The 26,608-nt window shown below is 48.5% G+C and overlaps 1 protein-coding gene across 1 annotated transcript in view; it reads left to right on the forward strand.

The window, feature by feature from the left end:
• TGM3 (transglutaminase 3) overlaps positions 1-25,658 on the forward strand; it is a 53,357-nt gene extending 27,699 nt beyond the window's left edge. Inside the window, exons 8-15 of the mRNA XM_036244758.1 lie at positions 1,168-1,345; positions 1,452-1,587; positions 12,941-13,044; positions 14,540-14,785; positions 18,029-18,337; positions 21,089-21,246; positions 24,961-25,094; positions 25,511-25,658. Of these exons, the coding sequence (XP_036100651.1) occupies positions 1,168-1,345; positions 1,452-1,587; positions 12,941-13,044; positions 14,540-14,785; positions 18,029-18,337; positions 21,089-21,246; positions 24,961-25,094; positions 25,511-25,658 (1,413 nt within the window). The remainder of the gene's footprint in view (positions 1-1,167; positions 1,346-1,451; positions 1,588-12,940; positions 13,045-14,539; positions 14,786-18,028; positions 18,338-21,088; positions 21,247-24,960; positions 25,095-25,510) is intronic.
• Positions 25,659-26,608: the final 950 nt, after the last annotated feature.

The raw sequence follows: 26,608 nt of genomic DNA on the forward strand, positions 1-26,608 counted from the left end.
GGGGTGTTGGGACTGGGTCCACCTGTCCTGGGCAAGGAGCCTTCTGCTCCCAGACTGTCTGTTCTTTAGGCCTTGCCGCCTGAGGACCCCCACAAAGACAGGGACCAGGACTCGCGGGCTGAGAGACTCTGGTCCAGCCTCTCAGTAGGTGGTTTGAATAAGTGCTGGTGAAAGTGTCGTGAACTCTGACAACCGGCTGCTGGAGGACCCCCGAGGGCTCACCTGTTCCTCTTCCCTGTACTGGAAGGTGAAGACCAGACTGGTGCAGTAACTTGCTCAGGATCACTGAGCCGACCGCCAAGGCTGGGCTTATCACCCAGGCTTCTCTTTCTTTTTCTCTCTTTTAACCTTGTATTGTGAAAATGTAATCATACTAAGTTCAGATGTTCACAAAAGTGGAGGGAAGAGTAAAATGAACTCCTATGCACTCATCACCGGCGTCGGCAGTTACCCACTCCTGACCAGTCTTGTGTCATCTCTGACCCCCCGATCCACAGATTATCTGATAAATCCCAGATATCACATCATTTCATTCATAAATATTTTGATATGTGTCTCTAAAAGACAATGGAACTCAGGTCTCTCGATTCCTGGCCCAGTGCTCTTTTCACAGTGCATCATGGTTATGTTACTTGTACGAGAAGCAGGCCTTAAATGGAATGAATGAGTGAATGAATGAATGAATGAATGAATGAATAGCAATATTCCATCTTTATTCTTTCCAAGAAGAAGTTAGCTTCTAAAGTTCTAAAGTGATCTTTCAGAAGACAGGTACACCAAAAGAGAGTTTCAGACCTTGGACCCCAAGTCAAATATCAGTGCTAGCCCATGAGCTGAGGCAAAAAAATCCTCTGCAGGCTGGATTTCTGACCCCGTTGTGCCACCGACAGGCCATGGAGCCTGTTTCCATGGGAGCCTGCTGCTCACAACTGATACATGGGTTGGGGCAATCACACACGGCCCATTAAACTATGCACTTTTAAATTCATAAACCACTCAATGCCCCTACGGGAACAGTATTACAATTATCATTCCCAAATCACCTAGATTAAAACACAGAAAACCCCCTGATGACTCCCCGGCTTCCTTTCTCATCTCCCCCGCTTGTCCCCTGGACTCTGCATGTCACTTCCCACTGCTTCATTTGGGGTTCTTCCTCCTGCCCAGGTCAATAGCAATGATGACAACGGAGTGATAGCTGGAAACTGGAGTGGCAACTACCCAGGGGGCCGGGACCCCAGGAACTGGAACGGCAGTGTGGAGATTCTCAAAGAGTGGAAGAAATCCGGCTTCCGGCCAGTCCAATATGGCCAGTGCTGGGTCTTTGCTGGGACCCTCAACACAGGTACCCTGGGTGTGACGTGCCTTTGCTGGGTCGGTGGGCTGCATGAGGTGCCCCGAGGTGTGGCCCACCCCCTGCCCACTGTCTCACACTGCCCCTTGACTTGCAGTGCTGCGGGCCTTTGGGATTCCCTCCCGGGTGATCACCAACTTCAACTCAGCTCATGACACAGACAGAAACCTCAGCGTGGATGTGTACTACGACCCCATGGGAAACCCCCTGGACAAAAGCAGTGACAGCGTGTGGTGAGTGTCTAACCCTTTCTGAACTACAAATCTGAGCAGTTTCTTGCTCTCCCCAGACCCTGGGGCCCGGCTCCAAACAGGAGCTGGGAGGCAAGTAACATGTCAACACGTGGTTTAGAACAGACATGCCGACCGTGCTGCTTACACGCCTAGCAAGACCCAAAACAACTCTTCTCGGGGTTCTGCAAACTCGGTGGTTGTCTCTGTCTGACAGATGAACAGTCTCATACCAAGTCACCCCCAGGCGAAACTGCCCTCAGTTATAGGGGCCATCCGGCTCTCTGCTACTTCAGGAGATGAACACTGAGGCTATTGATTTCCCAGTAATAAATATAAATGTATCTCACTTTAGGCGCTGCCTATAATTTATGGACTTTCTTTTAAAAAAGTAACCCATTTTCTCTGGCACATCTATTCTTTTTTATATACCTTGGTTGATAGAATAAAAAGTTAGTTTATTCTGGATTCCAACCAAAAATAAGAAGCTTTATCAGTATATGGGCATGTATATTTCTAAGCATAAATAGGCCATGTGCACATGTGTCTGTATACATATGTCATGTATAATACATGTGAACTGGAAGTAAATTATGTAAAACTTACATACATATATCTATAATTTCATAGAGCAGTATATACACATAAAATAGATATTATTACAGCTGTTCAAGGTTATACCATATGCCAGAGACCAGAAGGCAACTGAACATAATTATATCTATATCTGTATATTCACACAGATATCTATGTGTCTATAAATAAAGTACACACATATGTCAGTAATCCATTGTTTTAACCCATTTCATTTTTTTAAAATCCTCACCTTAGGATATTTTTACCATTGATTTGCAGAGAGAGTGGGAGGGAGTGAAGGAGAAGGGAGAGTGAGACAGAGAAACATCGATGTGAGAGACACACATCGATTGGTTGCCTCCCGCACAACCCCGGCCAGGGTCAGGGATTGAACCTGCAACCCAGGTACATACGCTTGACTGGGAATCGAATCCATGACCCTTCGGTCTACAGGCCGACACTCTAACCACTGAGCCAAACCGACCAGGGCTACCTTAATCCATTTCAAAGGGTACATACACACACACACACACACACACACACAATCACTCACACATTGACATGGAAGATAACCTGATAGAAGATGCCATCTTATTGACAGGTGTTCAACTTTGAGATAGTCTATATAAAATTCTTTATTACGTATTATTCCCAGAATAAGTAGGTTCAACTTTTCTGAAATATGCTTAGTGTAACTAATGGAATAACGTCAAAGGAACATTAAAATTAGTGGAGAAAGCTGTTAAAACAAACAATAACACCAGGCCAACATCAGAAGTGCACGTATAGGCAACCGCTCCCCTGAAGGGGGGTGAAGCTCTTGTAGTTCACCCCAGGTCACAGGTGTTGATGGAGGAGAGAAGGCTTCTTTTAGGGTGTTCTGTTTTGATCTGCACATACACAACTTTCCCTCCAATGACACTGCTACTTATGGTGAGGTTGTGTCTTCTATCTTCTCTAAAATGAATACCTTTTCTTCTCGCTGGTTTTTCTTTTGTTGTTTGTCCCAAATCCCACTGCCCCTGTTCTGGTTGTTGGAGGCAATGCCATTCCTGGCTTTGGTTTCCTTCCCTAAAGGAGATGATGGTCCAACAAGATGACTGATTTGGTGGCGGGGACGGAAGTCCCTTTGGCATAATCCTTCTGCGACTGTCCTGCACACTAGAAACTGCAGAGACCAGAAAGCCTAAGACTCGGTCCCTCTCCTGAAACCACTTCCGGTGCTGCTGGGAAACAGGTGTGGGGAAGCCATCAGTAGAGGCGGGTTAGGGCTCGGACGGCGTGTGGAGCTCTCGGTGAGCGACTCAGACAGCGCGACGACTCAGGGAGGGAGACGCCAACAAAGGCTTCCAATTTTAAGCTGAACTTGAAATTGGAACCCAGATCTCTTAGTTACTGGTTCCCATTAGCTTCATAGTTCATTACAAATATAATCACCATGGAGATGGGCCCATGGAGTCATTCCAGGGTGTTTCCACTGTCATTTTTGGGGCCTCGCTGGAGGGTGGTGGGCCCCAAAGCTCTGACTTTTGCTGGGAGTCTCATTACCCTCACCTTCCCAAGACCCACCAGCCCTTTCTGACCCCTCCTCAGAAAGCAGTGGGTGCTGATGCTCCTCAAACCCCTTTCCCTACTGGCTGTGGGTGGGGAACCAGCCTTGGGTGGTCTGAAGACAGGGAGTCCTGAGTCCTGGTCTCAACCGCACCGCCATCTTGCTCTAGGACTCAGGTAAACCACCTCTTCTTTCTGGTCCCAAGTTTCTCCATCAGTGAACTGTCAGGGTTGGCCTAGAACTAGGTGTTCACCAAGTTTCTAACCAGCTTAAATCTTCTGATTCTGTGCCACTTCAACTCACCCCACTTGGTGTATGAGAGCCCCCCCCAGCGAGCTCTCCCTTCCCCTCTACATGGATCCCCACCACCCCAGCTCCCCGGTGGGGGAGTTAAACCACAAGTCACTTTCTGCCTGGAGTGAAATTATTAACCTGTTATTATAAGGACAGTTTGGGTTTGGACAGAAAACCTTCGCTCTGAATCTTCATATGTTGCAAATGTTGAAAGCTTTTAGAAACGTGTCCAGATTTTCCTAAAGTTTAGAACAGAAGGAGCAAGTGAGGTTGAGCATCTGAAAGTACTTGACAATAACAACAACAACAACTGATAGTGTGCAGCAGTCCTGTGCCAGGGACTCTCTGAGTGCTTACATTCACTCTTCAAAAATGACGAGATAGGCTCTAGCATGATCACCCCATTTTACAGCTGAGGAAACCAAGACGCGGATCATTTACCCAGGGACATGGGACCAGGGAATGGTGACGCTGGGCTCTGGACCAGGCAGCTCGGTAAACTCTGGAGCGCCAGAGAGATGCCAGAGATTACATCTGTGATTACTCCTTGCTGATGTTTGAGAAATCTGATGGCTCCCCTTGAGATTTTCCAGAGGGGTTGGCTGAATATTAACCAGGGGTCTGGTTAGGTTGGGTGCTGTCCAGCCCATCCACATGGAGAAGCTGGGCTCTTGGGTTCACACTTAGGCAGCAAATGCCACTTCTCTGCAAGACTAAACCTAGTCTCAGGGGCTCAGTGAGGGGAAGTGATTTGCCCAAAGTCAAAGGGTGAATTCGTGTCCAAGCTGGGAGTGGAACACAGGTCTCTTTCAACAGGACTCTCCCAAGTCAAAGGGCTGGAAGGGACCTTAGAGAGGGGACTAATTTAGTGTATGAGAAAACAAAGTCCCAGAGAGAAGTAAGAGTAAACAGCTGGAGACATGTAGGCCCTCTGCGTAAGTGTATGACTCCAGGTAATTCCCTAACTTTTCTGTACCTTCATCTCTCATCTGTGAAATGAAGGGCTAGATCAGGGGACCTCGGCAGTTTCTTCCAGGTCTTTCTTTAAATCGCATTCTTCTACGCCATTCTGCTCGTAGCAGTGGTTTGGCTTAAGAGGCACCAGGTTCTGGAGCGTCCACTTCCTGAGAGTAAGGACACTTTGTAAGGGGTTATGTTTGGGATGCTTCTTGTATACAGGTTCCTGCCTGGACCACTGTGCAGGGGGTTGCTGGGACCTGCTCAGCAACCAAATGCTTTGGAACAGTTTGGCCAAGGTTTTCTTTATCTTGACATTTCAGACTTGTGTTTTCTTAATTGACTTGACTTGATTCTTCCATTTCTGGAGTCACAGACCTGACTCTACCTGTAGACTTTGTAGAGCTCTGGGGTGAGAGGCACGTGCCCCATCACCAGGGAGGTGGGGTCAGCCAGTGCTGGAGAAGAGCTGTTGGCACCCACCCATCGACTGAGCCCCTGGCTCCTAATGCGGTCTCTCCATGGCCACTCGTCTCCACTAATGCTCAGCCAGCCCCCAGTGCACCTACAGTACCTCGCTCGGATGGGCGGCAAGGAAACCAAGGCTCCGGGAGTGGCCAGGCCCCCGTAATTCAATTCAGAAAATATGATTAAGTATGTACTGTGTGCCAGACCCTGCACTGGGCACCGGGCACCAAGAGCAGGGAGACGCAGAAACCACACTGGAGAAGGTCAAGGCTGCATGAGCAGATTGGCGAGTATGGAGCAAAAGAAGTCAAGTAGTTTAATTATTTGCAAGATTTCGAGATAGCACAGAGGTATGGGTGGCACTCTCTAAATATGTCAGAAAAAGACTTTTTAGGGGAGGTAGAATTTCAACTGCATTTGTCAGGACAAGTAGGAGCTTACCAGTGAAAAGGGTAGGGATTTGGAATAACTTTCTAGACCAGGTCTACTAACCCCATAAATTCAAAGATAAGCATAAGTGAGTTGCTGTCTTTAGGACACTGGTTTATAAACTTCAAAGATTTCATTTGAATTGATTTGGGTGGAGGGAGATAGGAGGGCAGGAGTGTATTTTTTTTAAAAAAATCTTTATTGTTGAAAGTATTACAGATGTCTTCCCTTTTTTCACAATGACTTCCTCCTCCTTGCTCCCACCCTTTCCTGCTTTCCCCAAACTATTGTCTGTGTCCATTGGTTACGCATATATGCATAGAAATTCTTTGGTTTATCTCTTCCCAACCCCCACCCTCCTTCCCTTTGAGGTTTGTCAGTCTGTTCCCTATTACCATGTCTCTGGATCTATTTTGATTGACAGCTTATTTTGTTCACACTAGTCCACGAACAAGTGAGATCATGCAGTACTTGTCTTTCTCTGACTGGCTTATTTCACTTAGCATAATACTCTCCAGGTCCCTCCGTGTCATCTCAAAGGGTAAGAGATCTTTCTTTCTTACAGCTGCATAGTGTTCCATTGTGTACATGTACCACAGCTTTTTTATCCACTCATCTACTAATGAGCACTCGGGCTGTTTCCAGATCTTAGCAATTGTAAATAGTGCTGCTATGAACATATGGGTGCATATATTCTTTCTGATTGGTGTTTCAGGCTTCTTAGGATGTATTCCCAGAAGTGGAATCACTGGGTCAAATGGCAGTCTCATTATTAGCTTTTTGGGGAAACATCTATGGTTCTCTCGGTGGACGAATGTGCCTTTCAGTGAGCACCTCGGGCATCCTGACACCTGCTGCTGTCCTTTCCCTGAGCTCCTAAAAGACAGGAACCGAAGCCTGGGACTGTGGCACACACCGAGACACAAACCAGAATTTCCATGTGGCACCCTCGGGCACTTGAAAGACACACACGTCCCGAAGCGTGTGAGTCAAGTGCTGGCTTCTGAACGTGGGAGGAACCAGGACTTTATCTGCTCTTGATCAAATTCCCACCTTGCAAATAAGTATTAAAACAGCTACTTACCTTTTTTTTTTTTTTTTTTTAACCCGCCCTCCCTTCCCTTAGGGTTCTCTGCCAGGTAGAAAATGAACACGAAAGTTGGTGCTGTTACTCGTTTCTCGTCCTGCTCTGCCTCTTTCATTCATCTCGGTCATCTTCCCACACTCCTTCTGCTGTCTCCTGCGTGGATTCTAATGATCAAAAAGATATTTTTGTGGGTCTTTCTAGAGATCATTTTTATGATGACTTTTTTCACAATTATAGGGAATTTCACAATATATAAATCATCTACAATCTGATTTTAACATACTTTTAATATTTGATCATTTTCTATTCAATCTTTTCTCTATTGGTTGTTTATAGAGTAGGAATTACACCTTTTACACAGCATGGGTACAAGACAAAGCATATGATAGACATATTCTACTACTTCCCACTCTTGGAAATCAACCACTTCACAAACAGCTTTAAATCACGTGTTTTTCACGAAACATTATATTATCAGTATGTTCCCTCTGTCATTAAATAATCTTCAAAAGTAAGATTTTAATGTACTGTATCATATCCTGTTGAGTGGTTAAACCATATCTCCTTCGCTACTGTTGTCCATTTCCCATTCTCTATGTTACTTCTCTATTTCCCCTTCTCTCCCTATTATAAATAACACAGTAGTGAGCATTCTCATATGTAGATCCTGAGCATGTCTGTGATTAGTCTCACAGGAATGATTTTGAGAAATGGTATGTCCTGGAGTAAAGGGCGTGGACATTTTAAAGGCTTCTAGCACCTGTGGCTGCTGCCGTCCAGAAAGATGGTAATAATTTACGTTTCATTCCATTAGTGAATAAGGGTAATCTTTTCTCCCACTCATGTCATTGGTTGGTATTACTTTTAATCATCTGTTGTCCCTCTGCTTTGTCTTGGAGCTGACTTTCTAGTCCCCTGTCCTGTGGGAGATGTAGCAGGATCCCGCTGATCTGATTAGCATTTAAGGAGCAATTCTAACTCCTCCTGACAGCTGTACAGTGTCGACACCCCTGTGCACGCGCATCCTCTGGCCCTCTCACAGGAAGCTCGTACAACATGAAAAATGAAGACAGTTTTTTCCTGATAATAAAATAATAAAAAATAAATAAGAAGAGTCATTAGTAACTACCCAAAGAACATTTGAGATAGGTCCTTCTAGACATTTCATGCTGTTTATATTCACACACATTAGAGGTATGTGTGTTGAGTTTTATTTACCCAAATAGGATCAAGTTGGAGGGTGGAGGGACTGAGAATTAAAAGAGAAAAAGCTGCCCTGGCCAGTTTGGCTCAGCGGTTAGAGCGTCGGCCTGCGGTCCTGAGAGACCCGGGTTTGGTTCCCGCTAAGGGCACGTACCTCGGTTGCAGTTTGTCCCTGGCCCTGGTTGGTCGTGCGGGTGGCAGCCACTCGATGTGTCCCTTCACGTCGATGTTTCTCTCTCTCTTCCTTCCTCTCTCTCCCTCCCACTCTATCTGTACAAAAAATGGGAAAATATCCTCGGGTGAGGATAAAAAAATAAAAAAATAAAAAAAAATAAAAGAGAAAAAGCTCATGGACAGGAACGGCAGTGTGGAGACTGCAGCGGGGATGGGAGTGAAGGAGGAGGTGGGGCGTAAATTGTGGTGAACGGACACTGGACTTGGGGTGGTGGACAATACCGTGTACAGATGATGTGTTGTAGAATAGTGCACCTGAAACCTGTACAATTTTGTTAACCAGTGTCACCCCAATAAATTCAATAAAAAGAAATAAATAAAAACGTAGAGAGAGTGTAGTGTGGTAGTTGGAAGCAAAGACACTACAACCTTTCTCCCTGGATTTAAATCCCACTCTCCTTATTTACTCACTGAGAGACCTTAAACAAGTCACTACTCTGTCCTCAGTTTTCAGAATTGTGACATAGGGATAATTATCATTCCTACTTAACAAGAGCATTATGAAGATTAAATGAGTTAATATATAGGGCAGTTAGAACGCTTAATAACTTTCTATGTTGACATGTACTATATTAGCCACTAGTGTTTATATAATATACACAGTTTTAAATATTCATTTATTTTATAATTATAGAATTATAGAAGTAATAAATAATTCTCATTATAGAAACTAAAAACATTACAAAAATAAATAATGGAAAATTTAGTTTAATATGCACCAAAATCTGTTTATATGCACATTCTCTATACCAAACTGTTATAAACTGTGGTTATCTAAGATAATAGAATTACTGGGGACTAACATTTGCTGGTTTTTAAAAATGTGTAATTTTCTAAATCCAAATAAGTTCATGATATTCGTATATATTTGTATAAACTTACATATACATAAACATTGCTACCTACATGGTATTTTGAAATTGGCTTTTCTTACTTGAGATGTATTTTAGACATCTTTCCCCGTGCGTCCTAGATTGGTTTTGCTCGTTCTGTTGGACAGCTGTGTCGTCTTCGGTTGCATGATTATGGCGCAATTTATCTGACCATTCCCTCACTGATGAACTTTTGCTCCATTATTTTTGCTGTTACAATGCTTCAGCAAACGTCTTTCCATTTGCATCTATGTGCACTCATGAGAGTTTCTGAATAAGAGAAATTCTTAGGAGTGGAATTACTGGCTCACTGCACCTGCACATTGTTAATGGTCTCTCATGCTCATGGCCAACTTGCCCTCCACAAACGTGGTGCCAGTTTAAACTCCCACCAGTGGTGGCGACAGCGCTGGTTTCCCCACACCTGGAATGAGAATCACAGACAATGTGTAGCATCTTATGCTTTCATTTTTGTTAGTCTAATAAGTGTAATGGTATCTCTTTGTCATTTTAATTTTCTTTTAATGTTATTTGTTTTTTATATTAATTATTTTCTTTAATGATTCTTAGAGAGAGAGAGATAGAAACATCGATGAGAGAGAATATCGATTGGCCGCCTCCTGCACGCCCCCATTGGGGATTTGGCCCACAACCTGGGCATGTGCCCTGATTGGGAATCGAACCGGTGACCTCTTGGTGAATGGGTCAATGCTTAACAACTGAGCCACACCGGCCAGGCGTCATTTTAATTTTCTTTTAATAGTAGTGAGGTTAAAACTACAGTGGAACCTCGGTTCTCAAACTTAATTCATTCTGGAAGGCTGTTCGAGAAGCGATTTTTTCGAAAACCATACCATTTTTTCCCACTCAAAATCATGTAAATTAAATTCATTGGTTCCAGACCTCAAAATGATTTCCTGTCTTAATCTTTTTTATATATAGTATATGTCTTATGTGCTGTTTAACCTATAAACAAACACTTCTTTTCTTAAATTTATCGAACCCCCCCCTACTAGCCTTAAAGGAATCACCTTCAGCACTAGTTCCAGGGGTGTCTTTCAGGGGGTCCGTGTGAGGCATCTCTGCTTTTGCACATATCACTGCCTCTAAAATGCTGTCACCAGCTAACTGGCTACTGCTTTTCCTTTATCCAAATGAACAACCGTTTTCCTGCCTCTTCCATCACCCGCGATTGATGTTCTGTGAGCACTTTCACACCCTTAGCAACATCAGCGCACTTGATGGCCTCTTCGTGTTTTAAGTTGGGTGGTCAACTGACTCACATTCTCTCCTTTGCTTGTGGCCTGAGAGATGTTTTTTATCATGCTGATGTATCCACAAGAAAGGGTTGTCAGGCTGAGAACTGAAGTTTTGTTTGAAAAGGAGACTTTTTTTTTCAGGAAAAACTTGGTCGATAACCTAATTGTTTGCGATGGGAGACGTTCGAGAACAGAGGTTTGACTGTATTTTCACAGATTCAGTGATGACTGGTATTTCTTGTGAAAATGGCCATTGTTGGTATGTTTGACTTTTTATTTTGTGTATTTTTCTTATTGATTTGTAAGTACTTTGTAATATTAATTATAGTAAATCTCTGCCTACCATATATGTTGCATGTATTTCCCCCACTTCATTGATTTTTTTTCAATCGTTTTCTCTTTCTTCTTCAGATTGAATAATTTCTACTGATCTATCTTCAAGTTTACCCACTCTTTCCTCTGTCATCTCTATTTGGCTAATAAACCCATCCATGGAATTATTTAATTTGGTCTTTTTTCCAATTGAAATTTTTCTTTTGGTACCTTTTTTAATATAGTTTCTATTTTTCTGCTAAGAATTCCTCTTTTTACTTGTTATGAGCATATTTTCCCTATTTCACTGAGCATATTTATAATAGCTGCTTTAAAGTCTTTGTCCAATAATTCCAACATCTGGATTATCTAAGTTTTAGTCACTGTTGATTGTCTTTTCCCTTATCCAGAATAAGTCATGTTTTTCTGGTTCTTTGTATGTTGAGTAATTTGCAATTGTACCCTGGGGTAGATTCTGTCTTAGCAGTTTATCTGGGGTAGACACAGACTCAAGTTCTGTCTCCCCTGCCGTGAGCAGCAACTCAAGTCTCAGTGTACTTTTGTCTTTAGTTGGACTGCTTGTAGTCAGCCTCATACCTGCATGGTTAAGAGGCCACCCAGAAGTTTGGGCAGATTTTACATACCAATTAGGGTTTCTCTTTCTCTGATTCTTTCCTTTCTAATGACCTTGGTCGACCCAGGCTCTGTTTCTTACCTCCTCATGTCAGAAAGATGTGCTATCTGTTGGAGTTTTTACTGTCCTACACTTTAGAGCAAAGTGACCAAACGTGCAACTCACCCCATGCTGTCCCCTTCCTCCAGGTTTTGACTCTTTTCCAAAGTCCTCCCACTTTGTTCACTCTGAGAGTGTTGTTTTTTTGTTTGTTTGTTGTTGTTTTGTCAGTGTATTTTTATCTACAAAGGGGACTGGCTGCTATGAACTTACTCCTCTGTGTTGGAAACAGAACCACAGTTTGTTTGTTTGGTACATGCACGTTTAATATTTTTACGTAGTCAAATGTATCAGTCTCTTCCTTGATGGCTTCTGAAGTTGGTTCTCTGCCTAAAACTATCTTCCCCACATCATGAGTATTAAAAAAAGAATGTTTTTTTCAAGCTGGATAGAACTTGGATTTATGTCAGACTTATATGTTCTTCTAGTTGAACCTCAGACTGCCAAAGCCAATGTTAATGTATTGCTGTGGTATTGGAGAGGAAAGAAGAAGGCAGAATCCAGAATGAATAAGACTTTGGCTAATTGGCAGTACCTGGTGAGGGAGGGACCAGTGGCTGAGACATACCAACTGGGAGAAAAGGGGATGCCACTGATGAAGAACATTTTAGGACTGGTCATTCCTCAGTCCAGATCTCAACCCCAAAGGATTTGTGGCTCCTGACCAGACATGGCACTCTTACTGCAGCCCTGTTCATTTTTAGCCCCCACAAAATATAATAGTGTACCCTAAAAGGATACACAAGAGTAAGCTATGTGGGTTTACCTGATGACTCACTGGCTCTAACCTAGGTCTGTTCTGCTCAGAAAGCTGACAGAACTTGGTGGTCAAGGACCCAGGTTTTGGAGTTAGGCATACCTAGGTCAACACTGATTGGGTCGTTGTTAGCTGCTTACCTTCTCAGGGCCCAGTTGCCCCTTTTATGAGATGGGCATAAAAATAGTATCCACTTCAGCCCTGGCTGGGTGGCTCAGTTGATTGGAGCATCCTCCGATGCACCAAAAGCTTGCGGATTTGATTCCTAGTCAGGACACATACCTAGGTTGTGGGTTCAATTCCTGGTCAGGGCACATGTGGGAGGCAACCAACTGATGTTTCTCTATCACATCAATGTTTCCCTCTCTCTCCCTTTCTCTCTCTCTAAAATCAATGAACGTGTTCTTGGGTGAGGATTAAAAAAAAAAAAATAGTACTCATTTCGTAGTGCTGTGAGAATTTAAGTGAGACGCTGCTGGCCAAGCTTGAGCACAATAGCTGACACAGGGCAACCTTCCTAATGAGTATCAGAGCCCTATGTCATCAGATCAGAGATATGGTTTTTGCTATTCACCTGCTGTGTGACCTTGGACAAGCTCTTCAGTCTCTGGTTCTGTCTGCAGGAATTTCCATGTCTGGAATGAAGCGTGGTTTGTGCGGAATGACCTGGGTCCCTCGTACAATGGATGGCAGGTTCTGGACGCCACCCCCCAGGAGAGGAGCCAAGGTAACTCCCTGCTGGCCCACTGATGACCCCCTTCTCTGGGTGTGGCTCTAAGTCACAGCCTCCATTCTTTACAGTAGTGGACAATGGCACAGGACAGTCAGCTGAGGCTTCCTTCCCCATCTCTGGAAGTCACAATAGAATTGAAACAAAATATTCACAAGTGTATTTCCCCTCCTGATGTTGCTTAGCTCAGGCGGCTATTTAACTGAGTGCCTTCCCTGTGCCCACACGGCTGCCATTACTGTGTGGAGGCTCTGGCATATGCCAGGCAACAAGAAAAAGCAGCCATCCTCTGCCAACAGTGGTTTTCCTGCACCACCTCTAGTAGTCTGTCCTTCCTAGCACAAGGTTGTCTATTATTTTCATTGTTTCTTTCAAACTTAAAAAAAGTTAACTATCCAAGTAATATGTGCTTGTGCCTAAAAAAATTTCAAACCGTTCTTGAAGGACTTACAATGAACATTAAGTCCCCCAATTGCAGCTTCTCTGCCAGAATCAACAAGTGTGACCAGATTTGGGAGATTTGGGGATGGGACACTAACCCTCCAGATATTTTCCTGGACCACTGTTTTTCAAGCTTTTCACTGAAATCCATTAGTAGTTATAAAATCTAGTTAGTGGGTTGTCACTATCACTTTAAAAAATGAAACAGAATGGCATGGAAGTTGGGGGGTAGTAGGGTGAATTGGACATAGTAAGAGTAAGCATTGTCCTGTGAAACTGTTGTTTCAGGCTCGTATGTGTTCTAAGATGTAAAATCTATTTCTAGAGTTCATGGTTTAAAACAAAACAGTTGAAAGTGACTGTTCTAAGCACATAAAAGTGTGTGTGCGACTTTTTTGTTTATTTGTCTTGTAAACACAAATAGGATGAGATTCTTCTTTCTATTCTGTTGCGCATTGCTTTCTTTCCAGCTGGGCACCTCATGAATGCAACTATATATATATATATATCTATGTATCTATATCTAATTTGTATTCATTCATCATTCATCTATTATCTATTTATATACCTACCTATCTACTTATCTATCTATCTACCTACCTACCTAACTGCTAGGGAAGGGAGTTGGCGATCAAGTCTTGGGAGCTCAGAGGAGCAAGAGACCCCTGTGGGCTGGGTGTTCAGGAGAGTCTTCCAGGAATAGAGGTACATTGGTTTGGGAACAATGACTTGCAGATGTAGAAAGGAGGCAGCCCTGAGCACAAGACAGCAAGACCGAGGGCGTGGGTCAGCATGAATTCCGCACCCGTAGAATGCAGGATGGGGCCAGGCTTCTCAAGAGGTGGAGTCTGACCAGGGCACCATTGCAGAAGCTGATGATGGCCTGGGATGGTTTTTGCTGAGTGTCAGATGAGGGGGGCAGACTGTTGAGGCTGAAGGAGTTTGGCAGGGTAGAGGCTGGGGAGGTCCTCAGAGGCACAGGCCCTGGGATAGGCTGTTGCAGATGGGCCTGGCTTTGGCATGCCCCCAACCTCTGCACCCTGGCCACCAGGGGTGTTCCAGTGCGGCCCCGCTTCCGTTGTGGGCATCCGAGAGGGCGACGTGAACCAGAACTTCGACATGCCCTTCATCTTTGCGGAGGTGAACGCCGACCGCATCAACTGGATCTACGATGCGAACCGCAACATTCAGAAGAAGAACTCCTCGGACACTAACTCCGTCGGCAGATACATCAGCACGAAGGCGGTCGGCAGCTACTCACGCATGGACGTCACCGAGAAGTACAAGTACCCAGAAGGTAGGAGGGGTGCAGCTGGGCTGTGCCACTCAGGGCCTCGTGGTGGGAAGACGGCTTTTAGGGTGGGGAAGGGAAATGCCACATGCCCCTCCCACATTCTCAGCCAGTTCTGCCTGAATGGTAGGACTGCTCCCTGGCACCAAACGCCCAGATCCCCAGGCTGTTTCCAGTGGGGACAGAGCCATCCTAGGCAGACTGGCGCCAGCAGGAGTTTGCCACAGGGCACAGGCAACTCTCATTCCAGCTCATACCCAGCCGTGACCCGTGGCCAGTTGCACGAGTGGGCTGACAGCACTGTGACTGAACAGCACAGCCAGAAACATGGCCCCGTGGGAGGTCCCCAGGGCTTTGGGAGACATTGTCCAGTCAGCTCACCCCCCTAGAAACGGAGGCAGGAAACGTGATCTGAGCAAAGAAATGGACAAAGACCCCAAAGATGTGGGGCTGTGCTACATATACTTCAGAGGCTGCCCAAGAACCAGAGGAGGTGGTTGCCCGAGTGTGTGAAGTCTTAGCACCCACATGTGTGGTGCCCCCCCCACACACAAGTATCCGGGAACACTTGTTGCTAGGAGACCGCCTTTAACTCAAATGACATGTGTTGCTCCATTTTAGAAATTGCTATTGGAGTCAGTAGCTTATCTCTTTAGGATTCTCAATAATGACAAAAGTTCTACATTAGAAGGTGATGTTCATTTTTAGAAATAGTGGAGAGGAGTCGATGCTTGCTGTAGCAGGCCATGGTCGCTTCAATGGGCCCACATTGCACTCGCTCTAAAATGCTGTGAAAGAGTTGCTCGGCGGAGCCTCACAGTTGGTCCGAGGGTCGCGAAAGGTGCTCTTGTAAAGGTGCCCACAGTACACCCTTCTGTGCAGCTGCTGGCTGCTGGTGCTGGCTGAGCACAGGAGACAGGGTCTGACTCCAAGTTCAAGTAGATGACTCCTCTGGGCAGTGGTATTTGTGGACATTTTGAGACACGACTCTAGGGCAATGAGATTGGTGGCCTCAATTTGGTTCCATCTGTCTCTGCTGGCCATTCCCACTGTTGGGGTCAGATGGCCGCTCTCTTAGTCGATAAACATGGGCTGAGACCTCCCCAGTTGCCTGCTTTGAGCTCAGCTCTTGGGAGGCAATGAAGATCACTCAGGTGGGGCCCCTGCCCTCACAGAGCCCACGGGCCAGGAGAAGGCAGGTGTAGGATGAGAATTCTCAACAATTTCATGATGTTGAAACTAGTATAGAGTCCAGGGAACAAACCACCCGGGACAGGAAGTGAACCCCAGTCCTCCCATTTAGAACTGCGCAGGGGTCTTAGTATCCCCGATGCCTCCTTTCCTCACTTGTGAAATGAGCAGCAATGCCGGTCATCAGTATAAATGAGCTCGTGTCCTTAACATGCCCAGTACAGTGCCTGGCGCAGGGTGAGGACTTAATAAATAGTGGTGATTTTTACCAACTTAACCATCTGCAGCCTCATTGGAACAATGAGTTCCCAAGGTGACTTTTGAAGCGCTCTGTTTACATGGGTATATGATTCTGTGGGGTGCCTTATTTTACTGTCCCATCTTGGGGTCTCTGGCTGTCCCAGGCAAACCTTCTAAGCAGTGGAACGGGCCCAGGTTATAGCTAATTGGGGGGAATCCCTGCAGGACTCCTAGCAACGAGTTAGTGCTAGCCTCTTCCTGACAGCAGGGCTTATCATCCTGCCTGTGGTTGCCCAGTTCTCCTTACCTAATGATGCCAGTTTGTCTCTGAAGGCCCCAGGGAGGAAAAGCTCATAAAATGGGTTGCTAAGTGTTTGCTCAATAGCAACACCAAGGGAGAAAACATTAGCAGGAAGCTTAGTCTTGAGTAAGACCAGCAGGTGACCTATATAGGTATCTAGGCTCTGAGCCTCATTGTACAAACACGCCTGCTTCGAGGTCCTGGGCACGGAAGGCTCAGCTCCCTGCATAGACATCAGCCCTGGGTGTGGATTTACGGCTCGGCTAGAGAATGGAAAGGCACCAGAAAGAACCCAGCCCACCAGGAGCTATCAGCTTGGGTAATCTGGCTGCCTGCCTCCTTTTCAGCAGGGTGTGTGGGAGGAACCCTGGACTCTGGCTCCTGAGGACTGCCCTCTCCCTGCCTCTAATCCCCAGGTCAGATTATCGCTTGGGCCAGTCGCTTCTCCTCTTAGAGCCTTAATGCTAATGTGATGGGTTTAAATGAGCAGGCCTCTGAGATCTCAGCCAGTTCCATGTAATTTATGGGAAGGACCTCACTCGGTTGTAAAGTGCTTATAATAAGTCATCTGTGTCTCAAAATGCCACGGGTTGGTTGGGGAAGGTGGGGCTATAAGTATCGTCTTCAGAGGTAAGCGTGGTGATTATTTGTGTACCTCTGTCCGTGTTCCGTGTTCCTGGAAGGTGAGCACCTTCTCACTGACAGCGCACCCGTCTGCAGGGCACGGCAGGGAGCCTCGTGTGAGCTGAGGGATCAACACTGGCTCAGACGCGTGGAGCTGGTTACTCAGCTCTCAGTGCCCAAGGACATGACCTCTAAGGCGTCATGGCCATTCTCCTGGGGCCATTTATACCAGCACATTCAGCCGGATCCACAATCTGACTCAGAGTCAGAAAACCTGTCCTTTGTGCTTTTGATACGGGAGCTCTCGACAATGTAAACCAGTCATCACTTGGAACCAACCATGGGAAGTTCTTGTCCACTGACATGGACAAAAGTTCCCCTCTTCACCCTGTCCAGCACCTTTAGAAACAAGGAACAATGTGGTTTTGTGGTTTGAAAAGAAATTTGATGAAGTCAATTCTAAATCATAACTTTTTTTTTTTTTTGCTTCTGAGCTCATTCTAACCTCTTCAGCTCAGTTTTGGTTTATTTTTAAATGACCTGTTTGTTCTTCAAGTCTTACAAGGGACTTTCTATCCAAAATAAATAAATCTAAATTAATTGACCTAAGCCAAATATCCAGTCATATCGTAATTTTACAGTTGCTGATAGAGCTGTCCCTACAGCTCCCTGGAAATCTAGAGCTGATTGAAAAAGCACCGTCGACCAGCTGGCCTGAGAGCCTCGCAGTAAGAAGGACGAGCTGGAGGCCCGGAGAGGTCGGCCACCTGTTCGGATGGATCTCTGAGCAGCAGCAGAACCAGTGTTCATCCCAGGCCAGCCTCCCAGACAGGGCACGTCCTTTGTCCAGTTGCCTCCGCATCGCTGAGATGTTTCTCTCTTCCCCCACACAGGTTCCCAACAGGAAAGAAAAGTCTACAACAAGGCATTGGGGAAACTTAAACCCAACAGAACATTTGGCGCAACATCGGCGGCAGGTGCCGAAAGAGAGGAACGGGAGCCCAGCATTTCTGGGATATTCAAGGTCACTGACATCCTGGCAGTGGGTAAAGAAGTCAAACTGGCCCTGATGCTCAAAAACCTGACACGTGATGTGAAGACAGTGACGGTGAACATGACGGCCTGGACCATCGTCTACAACGGCACGCTTGTGCACGAGGTGTGGAAGGACTCTGTCATTATAACTCTGGACCCTGAAGAAGGTAACTCGTCCGAGAGGTTGTTGTGGCACCATGTACCCAAGGTCATTGATATTCCAGTGGGGTTGGAGAGTTTCTATGGGAATTGACTCAACTGTCTAAGGAAGGAGCTGTACACGACCTCTGTGGTTAAGCCTTGGGTTTGGAGGTTTTAGACGCTGCTGTCATGGTGAACAGTGCAAGTCAGGGTGGTGCCAACCCAAATTCTTTCATGCCTTGGGTGAGGAAGGAGGGAGGCTTGGGCAATTGGTAGGCATACCGCATTATCCCTTACTGCAGCTGTTTTGAGCTGGTGTGTCACGGCACACCGGGGAGCCACAAGATTTCTAAAACATGCGATACCTGACTATTTAATCAGGGGCACTGACCTCTTTCCCTTAGATTGCCCAGTTAGAAAATGGCAGCCATCAACACGACAGTCGCCGTCTGGTGTGAATGAATCAAAATGATACCTCTCTTTTTTTGTCAGATTGTCAAAAAATGCAATTCTTTTGGTGTGCCGCAGAATTTCAGTAATTAGTTTGCGTGTACCATGAGATGAAAAAGGTTGAAATCGCTGCCTGACAGGTATACCGGTCCCCGCAGTGTGCAGAGTGCTTCCTCTCATGGTACCTCATTCAACCTAAAAAACAATAGGTTCCAGTATCCCCGTTTTTACAGAGGCCCAAACTGATGCTCAGAGAGACTGTGATTCGCTTAAGAAATTAAGTGGCAGAGCTAGGAAGTGGCAATGCCAGGGTCTTGGACCTAGGTTTCCTGAGGCTAAATCCAGCGCTCCCTCAATTTCTAGGATGTATAGCTGCCACACACACCCATGTCGCCCCCAGCCTACCCCACAATGAATCGCTTTTCAGATTTGACCCTAGAAGGGTTGCCATATACCGCGGGGCTGTGACCCCTCGTCCAACATTCGCCCACAGCTGCCAGGGAGTGGGTGGAGTTGCCTGGTGACACGGATGAGTTTTCGGAGGTCTGAGACTTTGGGAGGAGCAGTGGTTTTTTGCTCCTGGGTAGCACAGACAAAAAGGCAGCAGGTGGAGCAGAGAAAGCTGGAGCCGGGGCAGGATTAGAATGCAGGTGTGCCCGCCTTGGCACAGTCCCTCGAGCTGTTATGAAAAGTTGGAACTTACAAAGCAGATGAACAAGGGTGGGGTGGCTGTTGGCTCCACAGAAGGAACTACTGAAAGCTGATTAATTGCACAGCCCGTCGTGAAAGAATTTTGTCTGCGGAGAACCTGGGGCAGCATTCCCCTGCAGCCTGACTTCGCACAGAACTAGCAGAAACCCTCCCGCACCAGGAGCAGCTGCCTGGCTGCTGTTTACTTTCCCGCTCAAGGGAAGAGCTAGTTTTGTAGGCCAGACCGAATTCACGTGACGGAGATGGTTCCAAAAATACACACTCCTCCAGGGGGCAGGAGGCAGATGGAGTGGCCTTGGAGGCCTGACACTGTCACCTCCTTTCTGGGTGACCCTGCTAGTGCCCCTCCCTTTTCAGAAGGGAGCCACAGTGTTCACTGCCTGAGAGAGTCGAATGAGTTGGCACAGGGCCTGTCGTCTCCACGTTGGGGCAGACGGAACAAATTCCCCCAGTGCTAAAAGCAGAGGCAGCTTCCTCCTCACAGTCTGACAGAGGTTATGTGACACTGGGTGCCCGGGCACCCCCAGGCTTCCCGGCATGACCGACTGACAGATCGGTGGGGCTGCCCTGGACCGCAGAGGAGGGAGAGATGCCTGTGGCCTGCGGGGCCAGAGCTGGCCCTGAAGCTTGGGGAGCAGCCAGAGAAATGAACAGCCGAGGAAGGCATTTCCATCTGAGGGAACAGTGTGAGTCAAAGCAGGGAGGTGACAATGTGCCCGTTTTGTCAAAGGAACCACGAGAAGCACAAAGTTCTTTTTTTTTTTTTTTTTTTTATTCTCACCGGAGGACTTTTTTGCATTTATCTTCAGACAGAGCAGAAGGGAGAGAGGGAGGAAGAGACAGAGAAACATCGATGTGAGAGAGATACATCGACTGGTTGCCAACCACACGACCCCAACCGGGGCTGGGGACAAACTGCAACCGATGTAAGTGCCCTTAGAGGAAACCGAACCTGGGACTCTCTGGTCCATGGGCCAACACAACAGAGATTCTCTTAGGGAGCGGTGAGTTGGGCTCAAGGTGCAGGGCCAAGTCGAGGGGTCTGAGCTGTGTTCAGAGAGGCGCCACAGATCTTTGAAGTGACATGGAAGAGGAGTGACACAAGGGGGGGGAGTGATCCGACTGTGTGTGGATGACTTGGAAGCAGGAGAGACCAGAGGTGGGGAGGTGGTTCGGATGCTGTTGCAATAGAATCCCAGGCTCCTGAGCACTCATTTTTCCAACTCCTGGCTTCCCTCCCTGGTTATTATTGTGTTGTCAGCATTATTGTTATTGTTACTAGACAATGAGTTAATATTCGTATTCTTCCCCTGCCCCTTGGAAGAAAACTTGCCCTCTACGTTTCCTGGATGTGGAGGAAGCTTCAGCTCTTCCCAGCCCATCCTCCTGGGAATCCGCTCAGCCAGCGGAGACCTGTTCTCTCCCTAGTCCCTGCCTGGAGCCCACACAGGACAGGGTGGAGTGTGCCCTCCAGGGCCAGGCCCTGGAGGGCTCAGTCAAACCCTGGGCTATAGATATTCTTGGCTGTCTCCCACTGACTTGGCTTAGCATCAGCTCTGAAGGTTTCAGAAGCCAACCCACCCCCTCTCACTCTGCTCCCCTGATTCTCCTTGCAGAAATACAGCATCCCGTGAAGATCCCATATGCTCAGTACGAGAAGTACCTGAAGGCAGACAACATGATTCGGACCACAGCTGTGTGCCAGGCCTCTGATGAGCCCGAGGTGTTGGTGGAAAGGGACATCATCCTGGACAACCCCACCGTGACCCTGGAGGTACGGGGTGGTGAAGGGGTGCCTCCAGCCAGCCAGCCCCCATGAGCCACAGCCCTTCAGACCATAAGGAAGGTCCTTCCTTGCTGCAAGGGGCAGAGGACTGGGTGGGCCCAGCTCGGTTCCAGGCCTCTGACAAATGGATCAGCTCAGAGATCTCACTCAGACCAATACCCTTGCTCCCTGACCGGTGGGATAAATAGGCACATTGCCCTGTGGCTTCTTTGGTTCCAGTTCTAGACCCACTGGGGCTACCAGCTGAGGAGCAGCTGGAGGGGCTTCTCAGTTCGCTCACGCACCCGCTCAGCTCTGAGCATCTGCCGTGTCGGGGACCATGCCAGGCCCAGGCACCAGAGGGGCACGGGAGTGGGTCCCCCCTGACAGGAGCCCGTGGCTCAGTCCCCAAACACGTTGTGGAGCAGATCAGAAATGGGCACAACCCGTGTGCATCTCTCCACCCTCCAGACCCACAGTCACAGAATGGCAGACTCCGGGGAGCCTAATCTCATGCTCCCATACTCTGCCATTTCGCACAGGAGTAAATTAACACCCGGAGAGGAGAAGAAACGAGCTAGGGCCAGACCCCAGGCCCTGGGACCCCAGCCCAGGGCATCCAGGCGTCTGTAGCCAGCAGCAGCATCTTCACAGTGCTTGAGAACGAGGCTGCGTCTGGCTCTGCTCCCAGGCTCCCCGCCAGGGCCCAGGCTGTGGGGGCTTGCAGGTCTGCGGGAGACACCCAGCGCCACTCTGTCCCTTCCTCAGAACCAGGGCGGAAAACACTTGTGCTCACTCCAAGCCTGTCCCTCCTCCTCCAGCGCCTGGGTCCCACCTGCCCCCCAACCCAGGCCGCAGGCCACCAAAGCCAAACAGCCCAAAGCTGAGGGGCAGGGGCTGGCAGGCAGGGCCAGGCAGAGGAGATGGGGTCTTCGCAGGAGGCCTCGTGGACCAGGCGTCTGCTGTCCCTACCACCCGCCCCTCCTGTCCAGCAGTCAGCACCTTCTCTGTTCTGTCACTGTGCCTTCAGCCTCCCAAGCCCCCGATTCCTGAAGGAGCCAATCACTGTGGCTGCCCTGGTCCCACCCCTGCCTAAGCTGCACCCTACTTGCAGAGGTTCCTGGCCTCAGGCAGAGGTCAGGGGGACCCAGGGCTCCCACTCCCATGCAGCTAGCCTGCGACGGAGCCCTTTCGCTGTCCTGGTTAGTCTGCTCTGTGCTTCGGAATGAGCGGGGTGGTCCCCCCACCGCAGGGGCTGGGGAGCCAGTGGCTGGAGTCCAGTCGGGGGAAAGCCGAGCGGGGCAGAAGTTCAGACATTGGCCTGTAACCTTGTAACCAGGCCCCACCACGTATCAGCAGTGACCCTGAGTAACCCCTTAACCTCTGCGACTCAATTACTCCCATGGCCTCATGGGGGTAATAAAATACTTCCCTTGCAGGGTGTCCTTTCCTCAGGGAAGACTTTCCTGATATTGCAGCCCCTCCACAGATGAGGCCTGGGCCCCAGTTAAACTCCCCAAGAACCTGCCCTCTCCCTTCACAGTCTGTCGTAGCTGAAGTTATCCCTTTATTTGTGCAATTGCTTGGCCGCAGTCTCCTGCCAGACATCAGCTCCCCCCGCCCCGTGCCGGGCCATCTCTGTTTCCTGGAAAAAGATCTTAGATGATAATCAGTGTTTGTAAAACAGAAACACCCCTCTCCAGTGGAGCAGAGACCTTAGTCCGTGCTTGTCCCCTGCGTGCTAAGGACTCTCCGACTTCCAATGCATTTCTAAGGAACACAGCTGTCTCTAGACATGATGGACAGCCAAGTGCGGGTTCCTACCCCTGAGGCTGGGAAACAGGGCTGGGTAGCAGCCAGTTCAGTTATGAAAACGTTCTGCCTTAAGAGCGATCAGTGTTTAAATGAAGTTAGGGTTTTCCCCCATTATATTTCCTTATTCGATATCCTCAACCTTTCCTATAGCGTTATCTTTTATTCAGCACTTTTGCGCTACATCGTTGGGATTTCCATATCAAGTCTGCCTTGTCTTTAAAGAGTCTATAAAATCTTTAGAAAGGAAATCAGAGTACACACCAGCTGGAAATAATGCCATTGAGAACTTTGTTATTGAATCTTGTTAAAAGGCATCTGCTGTTTCTTCTTTGGGGCATCTTTGTGTGAATTTCCTCCCAACACATTCTCTCCTCTACTGTGGCCTTCAGAGAACCAAGACATTCTTGTCTCTGTTGAATGAATCAATGCACAGCTCATTCAGAGACCACGCCAATCTTTTACCTCCTGAGGGTGATCTGTATGAAAAGATAATAATTTGGGTAAAGCTCTGTTATCTCATCAGGTACTGATGGGCAGTTGGCACTGAGGACCTTACACTATAGAATCGGACCATGAAATCTGAATATTGTCCCAGAGGGTGATGTCCTTCATCAACCCACCAACAGTGACAATCAGATACGGGTTTCTGGGGGCTCTTATCCTCTCCTTTGGGTGCATGTATAGATTTGGGTCAATAGGACAGGGTTGCAAATAGCAATAAAGGAAGAAAAACGAATACATGGAAATCGCAAATTGAATATCAGTGTACAAACTGAGGCCTTGTTTAACCCAGTGGCCTTGTTGTAACCCTTCATTTATGTCATACTCTTGAATGAGTTCCCTGGGAGAAATTATGGCATAGATCATGGTCTCTACAGTGTTTCAGTGACGTGCACATTGTCGGCCGCGTCGAGGGCCTAGTGAGAAGAGCAGAGGCTCGGAGGCCCTGGCTGTCCATCCGTCTGAAGTGCAGCTTTTGCACCGTAAAATGGTTGCTATAAGGATTAGCGGCAAGAAAAAGAAAAACCCAAAAAGAAAGCAGCCCCCTGTTGCGATCTTCAAAGGAAGAAGACAAGAAATCCACCAGCCGTACAATTGCAGCTTCTATTTCCACCGGGCTTTCTTCCCATCCCTGATTCCGTCTGGCCCCTCCCGGCCCAGACAGGAGGACAGGAAGGAATGACTAGTGTATTCATCAGGTGAGGAAGTCGAGGCCCCGTGGTGTCTGCTTCTTGGCAGAACCACAAGCTTTCCTCTTTGGGAGCCAACAAATCGTCCAGGTGGCTTTTCTGACCAGAAACCCAGGCTTCTCTGGCCCCTGACCAAAGACGATGCGATGTTGGAGCCCTGTCCAGACCACAACATGACATGTGGGGAAATTCCAGGCTCCAGAAGCTTAGAAGGACATTACTAGACTGAGTGTCACCGGAGGAGAATGGCCCCACTGAGGTGGGGCACAACACGGTGTCCTGGAGGGAGGAGCGGGTCTGAGCAAGCCAGAGCCTCCCGGGGAGCGGGCTTCCAGGCTGTAGGAGAAGAAACAGCCAGTGAGGGGAGGTACTGTTACTAATTCACAGTGAAACCTTTCCCACAGTGGAACCAGGCTGTCCTGGGAAGAAGTGGTTGCCTTCCCAAGGTGAACCAGAAAAGGGACCTGTGATGCGCAGGGCGGCTGAGCACGCCCAGGCATGCCGCCTGTCCCCCAGCCAGGGGGTCCTGTCTGTAGCGTGGGGGCAGAGCAATTTCCTAGCAACCCCTGCATGGATATCCTGGCACTTAGGAGGACTAAACAGACAGTCCTCCCTGCCTTTGTCCTCAGTGACGTCTTCCCCATCACAAGTCTCCCGCCCAGCCCCCCCAGCTCTCACTGAGTGGCAGGCGACTCCACCAACCCCTGTCTCCCTGTAGCTGCTGGACCAGGCCCGGGTGCGGAGGCCCGTGAATGTGCAGATGCTCTTCTCCAACCCGCTGGATGAGCCGGTGAAGAACTGCGTGCTGATGGTGGAGGGGAGCGGCCTGCTGCTGGGCAGCCTCAAGATCGAGTGAGTGTCAGGCCTGAGGGGCCATGTGGGATGGTGGGAGGGGGCTCCAGGGGGCTCCCCCAGCAGGGCACACACAGCTTCTCTAGCATCAGAACTCGAGAGTCTGCCCATAGGCATACACATGTGCATTTGGTTGGGGGTTCACCAAACCTGAATTTGGAAAGTCCAAGTCACCAGAGCTCAGAGCTGGTCCTCAGGGCTTAGCACATTTGAGAGATCAGGGGACCCCCGCTACCCTTGCTCATAGATCCCAGGAGTGGAGGGGCCCAGCGACCCAGGGCAGCAGCTAGAGGGAGTTAAAGAAGCGGTGACCTTGCCCAGCCCCAACCAGAGCAGGACGTGAGGCCACAGAGGCATAGCCAGCCTGAGGTCTGTGACTCTTGCCATTAACACTGATTTGTGCCCTTCCCCCGCAGTGTGCCAACCCTGCGCCCCAAGGAGCGGTCCCGGGTACGATTTGAGATCATGCCCACCCGGAGTGGCACCAAGCAGCTGGTGGCTGACTTCTCCTGCAACAAGTTCCCTGCCATCAAGGCCATGCTGTCTGTCGACGTGGCAGAGTGAAGGGCCCGAGTGGCCCCATACAAACTTGGGTACCACAGAGCAGACAGGGCTTGCCTGTCCAGCCCGGGAAATCCACTTCGTCCCCCAAGGCTGCCTGGACGCGGAGCTCCAGCCCCCAGCATACCAGCACCCCTCGCTCCCAGTCCGGTCGCTTCGGCACGTTCCCTGGCTGTTTCTCTGTGGCTGCCTGAGCCCCACGGCCCTGCTCCGCCCTCTCGCCCGTCAGTGTGGGAGGATGCGCGGCCCCTGACCCAGTAACCCTCTGAATGGATCCGGGGAAGAAGACGGTCTAGACGGTTTGCTGATCCCTAGCCTGCTGTTGGGACATTCCTGCTCCTCCCCCAGGCCACTCTGGAGGGGAGGGGACGGTTAGCCGTCTGCCGTGGCCCTCACACCCGTACACTCAAAATAAATGTAGAAAGAGCATGACCACACAGCACCCACTCTGCAGACTGCTTCTTCGCCGGAGGCGGGGAGGCGCGAGAGGGGCTGGGGCCATGTCCTTCCCGAGGGGGCACGTCCTTGGGAAGACTTGTTCTCCATGTTCCAGTGTCCAAAGGGGGTGGGTTTGTCCTGTGTGGTTCCAGTCGTAAAACTAGGGAGATGTTTCAAGCCAGTGTAGGAAAACTTTCTAATATAACGTCCAAAAAGAGATGGGGCTGCCTTGGGAGGGAGCTCACGCCACGCGGACTGCAAAGGTTTCTGCGCGGCCGAGCTCTCTCATTAGGGCCCTTCTCAGGTGCCACAGTGAGGGGGACTTCAGTCTTCACTGCAGCTCGTCAGCGAGCAGGTGCCCGAGGAGGCCTGGCTCTGCTCCTGGGGCTCTTCCCTCCTGGGCCACACTCCTCACAGCCGGGAGAAAACTGCTGCTGGTGGTGGCCTCGGCCGGGGTGTCTCCCCAGGAACTTCTCTGCCTTCACACAGCTCCAGAGCCTCAGTCTTGGCCCCTT

Source organism: Molossus molossus, unplaced genomic scaffold (genome assembly GCF_014108415.1).
Source record: "Molossus molossus isolate mMolMol1 unplaced genomic scaffold, mMolMol1.p scaffold_m16_p_6, whole genome shotgun sequence".
Classification (NCBI taxonomy): Eukaryota; Metazoa; Chordata; class Mammalia; order Chiroptera; family Molossidae; genus Molossus; species Molossus molossus.